The sequence below is a fragment of the Panthera onca genome, chromosome D2 (genome assembly GCF_046562875.1).
Source record: "Panthera onca isolate mPanOnc1 chromosome D2, mPanOnc1 haplotype 2, whole genome shotgun sequence".
Taxonomy (NCBI): Eukaryota; Metazoa; Chordata; class Mammalia; order Carnivora; family Felidae; genus Panthera; species Panthera onca.
Window position 1 is genome coordinate 27,892,472 of NC_138349.1, and position 13,356 is coordinate 27,905,827.

General features: G+C 37.4%; 1 protein-coding gene across 10 annotated transcripts in view; it reads right to left on the reverse strand.

Moving 5' to 3' along the window:
* The window catches only part of BTRC (beta-transducin repeat containing E3 ubiquitin protein ligase), a 182,766-nt gene that overhangs the window by 59,796 nt on the left and 109,614 nt on the right, over positions 1-13,356 (reverse strand). For all 10 annotated transcript variants that reach the window (XM_078434750.2, XM_078434748.2, XM_078434745.2 and 7 more), the window contains one exon: positions 8,869-8,958. In XM_078434750.2, coding sequence (XP_078290876.1) covers positions 8,869-8,958 — 90 coding nt within the window. The remainder of the gene's footprint in view (positions 1-8,868; positions 8,959-13,356) is intronic.

Sequence of the window (13,356 nt, forward strand, 5' to 3'; positions counted from 1 at the left end):
ATACCAATTTTATTTGGTAGAAAGTTGGTATAGAGTAGAATAGTCATTTAAATTCATAGCTCATTTGCCTTACAAGCTGGAGTCATGAAACAAGAATAAGATTTTACATGTATGGATCCTGAGCTCATGGGTACTGAAAGGTTCAAAAGGAGAGCTCAGGTTTCACAAGCTTTGTAAGTGATCTATTTACACCATATGACTAAGAACATATCCTTGGACAACTTATGAGCCCAGGCTTCTGAAACTGCCAAATTAGGAGAAAGGAGAATAAACAGCCACAAAAATCCATAAAAGCGGTAAGTAAAAAATTTTTCTTCACATTAAGGAATACAGAAAAATATCATGCAAAATTCTAACAAGTGGGCTTTAAAATATTAATATGCACAGTGGCACCATTCTCTTAAAGAGTGTGTTGGGGGTAGGGGAAGTCCTAGAAACTATTTTGTATTAAGTCACTGATCCTAAAATACTGAATAAGAGTATTTTCAGGAAAAGTGATCAATCAAAAAACAAAAACAAAAACAAAAATAAGGTTTCTGACAGAATTCCAAAAGCTATACTAAAGATTTGGGGGGGTGGGGGTGGGGAGAGGACTAGGGAGATGGGTAGTGAAGTGCCTTTATTCTATGGGTTTTACATAGGGCTATAATATCAGGGACTTACATTCTGTAAATACCTTAAGGTTGCAAGGCTAGAATCTCCATTAGTTATACAAATTATGAAGAAAGTCCTATTAACTATGATGATAAAAGATATTACACCTAACCTCAATATTTCATACAACAGGCTCTTTATTGTTAATTCTGTACTCAGAAGGGTGCCTGATAACTGGCTTTTATGTATTAGTACTTTATTTTAAAGTTTATTTATTTCTTTTGTGAGAGAGAGAGACAGAGAGAGAGAACACGAGCAGGGGAAGGGCACAGACAGATGGAAAGAGAGAATCCTAGGCAGGCTCCGCACTGTCAGTGTGGAGCCTGAACTCATGAACTGCGAGATCATGACCTGAGCCGAAAACAAGAGTTGGATGCTTAACCGACTGAGCCACCCAGGTGCCCCATATGTACTAGTACTTTAAATAAATGTCTAAGTCACTTAATTGTTAATATAAAAAAAAACAAATTTATTTTATATATGCTTGGAAGATAACTGGATTCATTTACATAGCTTACATTATATTTCTGCTTTCACTGTAAGCAACTAAAAGCATAAAGATTAAAATACTAAAAACCTCATACCTTCCCCAAAGTTAAAGCCTGTCAAAATAGGCCTAGAAAACAGGCATTGATTTGGCAGAGAAAATCTGGCTCATTAATATCTTCCATGGCTTTATACCACATTTTCCAATATTACAGCGATAATTAACAAGGTTTCAATTTTAGTATAACTGAGCTTTAAATGGATGAATCAGCCTTTAGTCTGTTGCTACATAGATTTCACCCTCTCTTCCTCCTATAAATACCATACTTTATTGATATTCAATTCTTAATTATATAAATTGAAATAACACCCTCAACACTGATAAGTCAACAGCACAGTGGGGGGCGGGGTGGGAGGGGACACAGTGATTTTCCTAATAAACAGAATCAGGAAAGGGACACAATTTAAATATGCCATAGCTTCCTGCCTGGACTTTGCTCCTCTTTCAAACAACTCAAAGTGACAAAAGTTTTCCAGACCAGAAAACTCTGATGCTACTTGCAAGAAAAACTCTACATATTGGAGGGGCTGAATGGTGGGAGGTCGACAAAGCAGACCTTTTAAAATGTAAATTCTTTGCTTACTTAATTTAAAAAAAAAAAAAAAAAATCAAAAGTTAAAACCCAATATGCAATGCCAAAGACAGTATACTGGTAATCAAAATCCTAAATGACCCCTGAAAGAATTACAGCCTATAGATGACAAACACATCAACTATATTTATGATATTACTTTGGAAAGTAGGCAGTATTTGTTGAAGTCTGTAAACAAGCTCCAGAATGGAAACACGATGCCTATATACAGCAAGAGAAGTATGATATAAAACCCACTGATTTTTCTTTTTATTCTTTCCCCTTTCAGGAATTGTGCCTGGCATTGTGCAGCTGTGGTGCTGCCTTCTTCACTCCCTGCGTTTCCAATCTTGCTAATTAAAAGGTTGATCACAGAACAATGCTCTTCTCATTAATTTCAGTGTTCCGATTGGGCAGGATCCCTGCTTACCCCACCTGATCTTTTCACACTACTGAAGTTAATGTGACAAGAGCCCGAAGATGGATTACCTGCTGCCATATTGCCCATCGCCTCCAATCAGGAGCTATCTGTGTAAACTGATTGTTCTAATTTGCTCTCATTATTTTTACAATATCAGGAGAAAATAACGCACACAGCTCACTGTCAAAGCCATGAAAATCAGCCATTAGTTAAACCCAGACACTGAGTGGCTTTATTAGAGGCACTGCAGTTTATTGATGTAGCTCCAGTCAAACAAGGCAGCATTTGCTTCAGTGGAAGGAAATGTTTATACTGAAAGTAAATATTTATTGTAATAATACCCACAGCAACATGGTATTTTGAATAATCCTGTTCTTATTTCAGAAGCTTTGTTTTGACACAAATTAACAACAATGAAGAGTTGGGTTGGCATAAGAAAGCAGATAACATTTAATACAGACTCAGTACCATGAAAATCTGTCTATTAACTCAGATCTATGAGCACTCCTCACCTCCTATACCTTGTATAAATAAACTTGATTCTGTGACTACCAACCCTAATCAATCAATAAATAATGGAGGTTCTACTCTGCTCCACACAACAAATATTTTTCCCAAACAGAAATGTTATGACTTAGGAATCAAAATTATTTCTATAATGATCATACAGGTACAGTTTTAAATAAGAATAACTGCATTTTTGTACAATGTAAGCATTCAACAAGAAAGATTCCTAATCCTAGCATCATAGACATTCACAATATATTGCAGAATAGAAAATAAGCAATGTAGTAAAGCCAGCTAAGCAAACAAGCTGGGTTTTAAACCCTTCAGTAAGAGATGGTTTCTTAAACCGGAAGGCAGAACTCTACAGAAAGGTTTGATATTCAATGAGATGAGATCTTTAAAAGATTTATTTTGGGCACAAAGGAAATATATTTTCCTGTTGTAAAGAAAATGATAAACTCTAGAAGAAAAGATTTAAACTTGGCATTTTTAGTCTCGCCTGGCTATGAACAATTTTGTAAAAATGTTAACTAAATGGTGCCTGAACAGCATTTGGGGGGCCGGTAAAGGCGGGTATAAATAATAGAAACTGACGCCTTTTAAATAAAGGAATTTAGTCCATACACTCTTCCCCCTCCCCCACTTTAGTACTGAAGGAAACATGGCTTCCTCCTGTTTTCTTTCTACACTAAGATTCCTAGGTAATGTGAAGGCAAGAGTATGCCCTTCTTGCTGCTCCCCTTTTAATGGCCACTTTTCTTTCTCTAAGAAACGTGTGCCATGCTTTTCTCCTTAAAATTCCTGCACTAAAAGACTGCACCATACTGCACTCCGCAAAACGTGCTGATGGCGCCAATTACAAGCCCCCAGCCGAACGCTCCAGCCCCCACCATTCGGGCAGATTTATGCGGACTCTTGCCGACGTTATTACAAGTCAGAGTTTATTGGGAAATTGTTACATTATGCGGAGTGTCTAACAAATTGCTTATGCTGCTATAATTGGATTACAACAGCCGCTTGCTCCCACCGGTAAGATTAGGCAAGTAGGACTCCTGCCGATCTCTGAGCGTTAGCAGTAATTTTATTTGCCTTGCCTCTCTCTTTCCTAACAACATGCCTCTCTCCCTGCCAGCTGTCTGCTGAAAAGGCACAGGCTTGTTCCTTGGCCCTAACAATGCAATTACAGCCCCGCAGATCGCACTGTTTGTGCATTAAGTACAGAGCCAAAACGAGGCGAATTGATCGTTTGACTTTTGGAGAAGCCATGTGATCTCTCGGTGCGGGTGATCCGACATGCATCAGCAGGCAATACTGCAGTCAGTTCTTGATGAAGAACTTTCTTCCTTCACCCCTCTCTCTCCCAACCTTTCCTTTTTCACTGAGGAAAACACTGACTGGGCTCATCTCCTGCTAATCTAGACCGATCCACAAAGACAGGCTTAATCTTATTAGCTCCCTGGCTAGACAGAAATGTGAATAGGTTCTAGCATCTTGAAGTGCCTCGGTCAGATCTAGTGGTTCCCAACAGTTGAACCAATGCTGCTATCTTTAAAAAAAAAAAAAAAAAAAAGGTTCATAAAGAGTTCACTAAGGAAAATAAGTTTACACAAACAACGTAGTTCAAAAGAACCACACAAAGTTTTGGGTTCTGGCCAATAAAACTGCCTTGGAAAGGCTTTGAAGCTCTATCTTCAAGGGCCCATCAAGAATCAGCACTGAAACCCATGTCTGCCTTTCTCTGCAGATCTGCTCTGCTGGAAGATGCTGGTGTCCAACACGTAGAATCAACACAGCTGACTTTAGGCTTCTAACAGCCAGTCTGATATCCACTCAAGGCAAAGTTTTACACATACTCTGTTGACAGCTTTCTGCTTCTTGTTTCTATCTCCTGTATGTTTAGCAATGAGTGCAGTTAGTAAGGAGACTATATAGGCAGTTCTCTCAATCAAGGGCATAGTTCAAGATTCTCAATGGGGTCTGGACTTTTTTTTGTTTTCCTTTTGAAATTAATGCTCTTGAAATGGTTAAACATGACTTTTAATTTTATCGAATTAATATAGACCAGGATTCCTGTTTACAGTTTCCTCTCCAATGGCATATGCTACTTAAGGTTCCTGAAGATGATTATACAACAAATGTGCCGTCAATCAGCTGATCCATTTTGGTGTCCCTCGTCAGTACTCCTAAATATCATGTACATCTAGAAGGTGTATTCTTGCATCTTTAATCTGACAAACACACAAACTCTTGTCTATAATAATGGTCCTTGATTCTATTATTCTATTATTACCTGAAAGCGAGCTGGGAAATGTCACTTTACTAGTATTTCTCAGAACCTCTCTATAACTCCCATTCACACTCATTAAAATCATATGAACATCTGTAAAATGAAAGAAAAAAAATAGTACTTCTGAACTTTATTCCTGCCTTTTTGAAACGGCAATATGCCTAATGTGTAACACATTAACATGCCGGAGTTTTTCCAACCTTATTGGCCTCAATGATATGGTTCCATGTTAATATATTCTCCACAAAGCTAATGTTTAGACCCGACAGAGAGGCCTGTGCAAAGAATGGACCATCTGACATGCTACTTGTGGAACAGTATGTTAAAGAAGCCTGTTAACATGTAGTTTAAAACTCAAAAGAAACTCTGAACAGCTGAAATGCCTTATAAATAGCGCAGACCCAGAGGAAGTGCAAACGTCTGCATTGTGAATTGTAGATCTTAATTACCGACAATGGCTGGTACAGCAAGTAGCACGGAAAAAAAGTGAAACAGTTGCACTGTTCATGGTTGGCAATAATTCTTCAGGAAAATATTTACTATCAATCAGTTATGAGAAAAGGGACTCTGTGCTCGTAAAACAGCACGTTGCTTCTCATACCAGGACCATTTTGCTTCAGCATAATCTGAATTTAAACAGCTTGTTTCCTGCGGATATAATTTTGGAAATAAATAAAACAAGTCTTCTATCAAAATCTGGAGTGAGTGGAAAGGAACATCACATTTTTCTGTCTCAGTCAGTTGCAAACAGATTATTAGTCTCAAGTAAAAAACAGTAACAACAAACAACTACAATACAGAACATCTACAAAGGACTACTGAAGAGGTTTATTTTCCAAACATAAAGAGGCATAACTTCTCCCACCTGGGCAGGTATGTCGGTAGCTGTGTTCAAACAACTCAATTTTAATTCTGTGCATGCATGTATGTGTAAAAAGTAAATTAGGAAAACCCTGAACCCAAAATTTTCAGTAATATTTAAATATAAAGTCACCAACAAGATAACATAAAAAAGTAATGCTCTTCATTTTTCTAGTTAGCTTTCTTTACCAATTAAAAAACATCATGAAGGTTGACAATTAGGTACAATGTAATTATTGATTTTAAAGACTAAGCTGGCAGTCAATAATGACTGTCCATTTAAAGCTACAATAAATACAGAGCTCGTCATGTTCCAAACAAATCTCATGAACTACAGACCTATAATTAGAAAGAAAAGGCGGCTTTGGAAGAAAATAAAAGATATTTCAATGCCTCCAAATGTTACTTAGACCAGGTTATACTGATAAAATGACCCCATTTTTATTTTTAAATCTTTTCCTAGGTCTCATTCTTCAAGTTAGAGATTCAGATTATTATTAACCTAGAGTGGCCGTAGTTTTTCTTACCACTTTGTTTTCTTGTATTCTAAAGAGGACGAATGGGCCCGTTTTCATAGACCTATTATAAAACATTTATTGTAAGCTATTTCTGCCAAAGAAGAGTCACATACTATGTACTACAGGGTCTGAACTTAACAACTTTGCTGTTTTTCAGGGAATAACTGGTATTGATGTCTTCTCTAAAACTCATAATAAACAATATTCAATAATAGTAACTACTATTTTCACCCAAATCAAAGTCACTCATCAGAATTAGCTGCTTTGCGCTAGAGGAAAAAATGGTTGACAGCACTATATTATAGGTGCTCTCACATGGAGATGGTTGGACATTCAAGGCCACTCGGGAGTACGGTCTGAATCAACAACGGACACCTGTACAAAGTTAAAAACCACTGCAGCCATATCAAATGTAGCAGATGAAACTACTCAGTTAAGGGCTAAAGGTGAAGAGCAGGAAACAGGACAAGCTTGTAGACCTACAAAAATAATGGCAAGTCATTACCTTTCACAGGTCAAGCAATAAATGAGGCCAACAGAAACAGCACAGAATCATGAGGTACACATAACATATGTAAATAGAAAAGGGAAAACTCTTACGGAAGGGAAATAGAAAAGGAAAACTCATGTTACTGGTACCTACTGGAGGCTGTTACAAGAAAGACATAATTTTAGCTACGTGTTTTTATTTGCCATTGATCAACTAATTATTTGGCTCAAATCTGAAGCAATGAACCAGAAGCCAGGATGTGGGCCAACAAAAGGAACCAGAAAGTTAGGTAGGTTCCAACAGGAAATGATAGAAATCATTATTAAATTAGGGTATTTAAGGAGACGATGAAAGGATCTAAGTGTCAGAATAATGTTAAAATAAGCAAGAGTGGGATGAGAGGGTCACCATCTGGGAGCAAAGGAAACAGACAGATGAGCAGCAATGAGCAAACTTATTTCCTCACCCAAGAGCACAGAAGAAATTATGCCATTGTGCCAGATGCCAGAAGATTTCTAACCATGCACCACTGAAGTACAGGGTGGGAGAAAAACAAAACAAAACACATCATACAGACACACACCAACATGACTATATAGCTTAGAAATCCTGGCTTACAAAGTATGGAGAAACAAAAGGAACAGATGCTCACTTGGCCAGCTCTCAATGAAACTCATTAAAATTGTCACCCTGTCCTTGGATCGGTGCTCATGCTAAGATTTTACCTTGTTTAGCCAGAAGTCACCCACTTGTGATGAAACTGAGCAATGTGGCCAAAAAGGAGGAAGATTATTTTTAGAGGCCCAAATAATTGGTCCCCCATTTCAATGTACAAATGCCAGACACAAAATAGGGTCAATTAGCACTTGTTAGTTGTGACTAAATGGCTGAAAAAATAAATACATGTAATTTATTATTTTCATATTTTACAGCAAGTTACTAGACACTCTAATTTAGGAGACACTTAACCAACTTTTTAAACTATAATTTTAAATAAATTCTGACACTTATTATATGGATCATTTCTAATGGTTATAGTTAGTATGATTTCAGTTGATTAAGTAGGTCCAGTGACTATGTTTTAAGAAAGAAAATAAAAATACTAAAAAATATTGCTGTCCTTTGATTTTTTAGTAAAGGATGGAGACTACCTGATTACCAGGTCTGGCTCTAATAATAATAGCAAGTAACTGAAAGCCTTAGTATAATAAGATAGACTAAACTAAAGTAGTTAAAGTTGGAAATGTTGTAACAGTGACAAATCCCTGAATAGCTATTAAAACAATAATTTTGCATATATGCAAAGTAAAAGTCTAGAAACCGAGCCCATACTGGAATTTTACTTAGTCCTGGAATAATCAAAATGGCTGATATCGAAATTTAGGTCAAAGTTCCTAACTAATTAGAGATACTTGAAAGATTTGAGCCATAGTTAATGTAATTATTAGATCATAAGATCTCTAATGTGTGATTAATTTTATCTCTGTAGATATACATACATTTTGTGCACGAGAAAAGGTAGAGCATATGCACGATAAAACATACTTGTACACTCAGATCAAAATCACCAAAAGCAATATTTCTATCTTTAGCCATTCAATAAATAATAATAGTATTATAATAACTGGATTTTCTATAGTGTATCTCACAATCCTTGCAATGGATACCCTATACTTAATTACATTTAAAACCCATGAACAACCTTATGAAAGTAATTGTATATTTTCTTTCATGAATCTTATTTATTTGTAATAATCCATAACTAGTGTCAAGTAACAAATGTGAATTCGACTGAAGTGTGACCAGAATGCATAATCAAAAGATTCTTTTGCAACTGAAAAGATGGAGACTCCAACTTGCAATCTGCTTTGGATAAAATGATGTCTCCTGTATTTTTTTTTTAAATATAAAATCTTGTGATGATCTTTAATAGCAATATGATATAAAGATGTTTACAGATAAAGCACTGTTAAGATGCGGTATAATGCATATTGATGAGTAATATTACTTACTTTGGCCACACAATTTTCAGTCTTCATAGCAGTGCTTGCTAGACATACTGTTTCTTGGTTTAAGCAGAGTCTGGCACAGCTGTTGTAAGTCTGTAATGAGAATTTTTTGGAAACAGGTTTAAATATTAAAATGCTGTCATATACAGTTTTCAAATTTTGTTCCATTTCTCAAAATCAACGTACAGATAGACCTATGTATAAATTCCAGATTTATGCGAACTGGAAACAAGGTAGACAACAGGAAGCAAAGAAAGTGAGAGCCCACAAGAGCCAATGATGAACTCATGAACAAGTATGTAAGCAGCAGTGATCTGCTGGAAGGTGATAGAGCTATTCAAAAATGTGCAAAGAACTTAAACAGACATTTCTCTGAAGAAATACAAATGGCCAACAAGCACATCAGCTCAGAAATGAAACCACAATGAGATACCACTTCATACCCACTAAGATGGTTACTATTAAAAAACAGAAAACAGGGGCGCCTGGGTGGCTCAGTCGGTTAAGCGGCCAACTTCAGCTCAGGTCGTGATCTCGCGGTCCGTGAGTTCGAGCCCCGCGTCGGGCTCTGTGCTGACAGCTCAGAGCCTGGAGCCTGTTTCAGATTCTGTGTCTCCCTCTCTCTGACCCTCCCCCGTTCATGCTCTGTCTCTCCCTGTCTCAAAAATAAATAAAACGTTAAAAAAATTAAAAACAAAAACAAAAACAGAAAACAGTAAGTGTTGGCAAGGATGTGGAACAATTGGAACCATTGAGCACTGCCGGTGGGAATGTAAAAGGCTACAGCTGCTGTGGATGACAGCATGGTAATGGTTCCTCAAAAAATTAAAATTAGAATTACCATATGATCCAACAATGCCACTTCCGGATGTATACCCAAAAGAATTGAAAGCAGTCTTAAAAAGATATTTCTACATCCATGTTGATAGCAGCATTATTCACATGGAAGCAACCCAAATATCCACTAACAGATGAAGGGACAAGCAAAATGTGGCATGTACATCAATGGAATAGTATTCAGCCGTAAAAAGGAAGGACATTCTGGGGCACCTGGGTGGCTCAGTGGGTTAGTCACTGGACACTTGATCTTGGCTCAAGTCATGATTTCATGGTTCATGAGATCGAGCTCTGCGTCCAGCTCTGTGCTGACAGCACGGATCCTGCCTGGCAGTCTCTCTCTTCCTCTCTCTCTGCCCCTCACCTGCTCTCTCACTCTCTGTCTCGCTCTCTCTCAAAACAAATAAATAAACATTAAAAGAAAGTTAAAAAAAAAAAAAAAAGGAAGAACATTCTGACATATAGGACAATATGGATGAACCTTGAGGACATTATGGTAGGTGGAATAAGCTAGTTATAAAAAGATAAATACTGATAAGTGGTTGCCAGAGGCTGGTATAGAGTTTCAGTTTTACAAGATGAAAAGAATTATGGGGATGGATGGTGGTGACAATTACATAATAATGTAAATATATTTAATCCACTGAACCGTACAGTTAAAAATGATTAAGAGGTTGTTATGTTACATGGATTTTACCACAATCTGAAAAAATGGTAAGCAAACATTATTAATAACTGGCCAATATAGTAAAACAATGTTTTCTTGTAGTCTAAGTTTTAATTGATGGTACAAATCATGGTTCTCAAACTTTAGCATGCATCAGAGTCATCTGGAGGGCTTGTTAAAACACAGATTGTTAGGTCCCATCCCCAGGCTTCTGAGAATTTGCATTTATAACAAATCCCCAGTTGATATGAATGCTGTTGGTTTAGGAACACACTTTGAGAACTACTATGCTGGAGAACCATATGTGTTGGAATTAAAGAGAAAAATCTTAAGACACAGGCGATCTCAGGGCGCTTGGATGGCTCAATTGGTTGAGAGACTGGTTTCGGCTTAGGTCATAATCTCACGGTTTGTGAGTTCGAGCCCCATGTTGGGCTCTGTGCTGACAGCTCAGAGTCTGGAGCCTACTTCTGATTCCATGTCTCCCTCTCTCTCTGCCCCTCCCCAACTCGTGCTCTGTCTCTCTCTGTCTCAGAAATAAACGTTAAAAAAAATTTTTTTTTAAAAAGACGTAAGCAATCTCTCATAACCAACAATAGCAAAGAATCCATTTTTTAAATTCTAGATTTACACAGTAGTTGCAAAAATAAGTTCCTGTATACCCTCCCCCAGCTTCCCCTTATGTTAATGTCTTATGTAACCACAAAAGACTTACCAAAGTTAAGTAAATTAACATGGTACAATATAAAGAATTTATTTTTAGTTTCACCACTTTTCTCACCAATATCCTTTTATTATTCAGGATCTCCCCCCACCCCCCGCCCCGGTTTATTTTGAGTTGGGGAAAGGGGCAGAGAGAAATTAAGAGAGAGAATCCCAAGCAGGCTCCGTAACAGATGCAGGGTTCAAACTCATAAACCGTGAGATCATGGCCTGAGCCAAACCCAAGAGTCAGACCCTTAACCAACTGAGCTACCCAGGCAGAACCTCTGTTCAGGATCTAACCTAAGATCCCACATTGAATTTAGTTACCATGTCTCCTTAGTATCCTCTAATCTGTGACAATTTCAGTCTTATCTTTTATGATTATGACACTTCTGAAGAGAACTGATTAATCTATATAATGCCTCTCAATCTGGCTTTGTCTCATGTTTTCTCACGATCAGATGGAAGTTATACATTATTGGGAATAATACCACATAAGAGATGTGCCCTTCTCGATGCATCAAGTAAGTCAGGAGGTATGTTAATAAGTATTTATAGTGATGTTAACCTTTATCACTTGCCTAAGGTCATGTCTGACAAGATTTTCCATTATAAGTTTATTATTCTTCCTTTGGGAATTACTAAATATATTGGGGGAAATATTGAGACTATGCAAATATACTGTTTCCGTTTCAACTTCAGCCTGCTAATTTTAGCATCTACTGGTAGATCTTGCCTATGGTAATTTTTAGTGTAGTGTTCTGACAGTGATTTTTTTTTTAAATTTATTTTTATTCTTTTAAGTTTATTTATTTTGAGAGAGAGAGAGAGCACGAACATGTGCACACAAGAGAGAGGAGAGAGAGAATCCCACTAACAGTGCAGAGCCTGACATGGGGCTCAAACCCACAAACTGCGAGCTTGTGATCTGAGCAGAGAAGTCAAGAGTCGGACACTTAACTGACTGAACCACCCAGATGCCCCTTTTTAAATTTTATAAAATGTTTATTTATTTTGAGAGAGAGCATGTGCACAGCAGAGGAGAGGCAGAGAAAAAGGGAGAGAGAGAATCCCAAGCTGACAGCATGGAGTCTGATGGGGGCTTGATCTCACAAACTGTGAAATCATGACCTGAGCTGAAATCAAGAGTTGGATGCTTAACCAAATGAGCCACCCAGGCGCCCCTGATGGTGATTTTTCCCCTGAGGGTGATTTTCCCTCTTTCCTTCCACATTTATTAAATGGAATGTTTTCTGTGAGGAAGAGCCATGATTTCTCCTATTTATTTATGTCAGCAATGGATGCATAGATATTTTAAGTTATTCATTTTTGGTCAATTCTTTGGAAAGGTGTAGGTAAAAAAAATCTAAGAAAACGGAGAAAAAGTATTATAAAATTGGTTTTCCATTTACACAAGTTAAACTTTAAAAATTTATCCACTGAACTATTTTACTCTTATATTATTTAAGTTGAAATTATTTCAAAACATATTTCAAAGGAATAAATTGGATCATTTGTAAGCAGGTATTGGTACGTGAATCTTCTGGGCTCAGGATTCAGTACTTCTTTTGCAGCTACTAATACCGCAAACATTATGCATGTACAGACAACACAAAAGTCTTTAAATAAAACTTCCTATATTTTTAAAAGACACTTATGAAGTAACTAGTATATACTGAATAACATAAAAACTGTAAGCCACAGAGCTCAAGTTCCAAAAATGGTAGAGATATTTATATGGGATTAACCCTCATAAGGCAACAATTATAAACCATGGCGGGGGGGGGGGGGGAATATTTTAAAATTACTACTTAAAAGCACCAGAGATTGACTTAGTCAGGAACCAGGGGAGGGGGAGGGTAGGTGAAGAAGAGGGGGAGGAAGGGTGTGGACTGACCTTGAAAGAGGAGAATCACACTGGGTAACATCCTTGTTTATGTGCTTTTTCCCTAAGGGTACTCACCAATCTACTTGGTACAGGGTGACTAAAATTCAATTAGAAAGCCATTCTATTGGCTTGATATGTCAAAGGATGGAGTTCTGGACTGCCACAGTGGCTGGAGACTGAGAAGAGAAATCATAGAAAATAGACAGACCCATAGGGGAGGCACAATTCCCCTCAAATCCATGGCTAATCTCCAAACTACATACATGAATGGGACACTCTAAGGATTCCAGTGGAAAATGACAGAAGACTGAAAGATCCAAGCAGAGATTCTAGCTGCTGCCCATGAGGGGAGACATAGTTTAGAATATGATTCCTACTAAGTTAGAGGAATTTG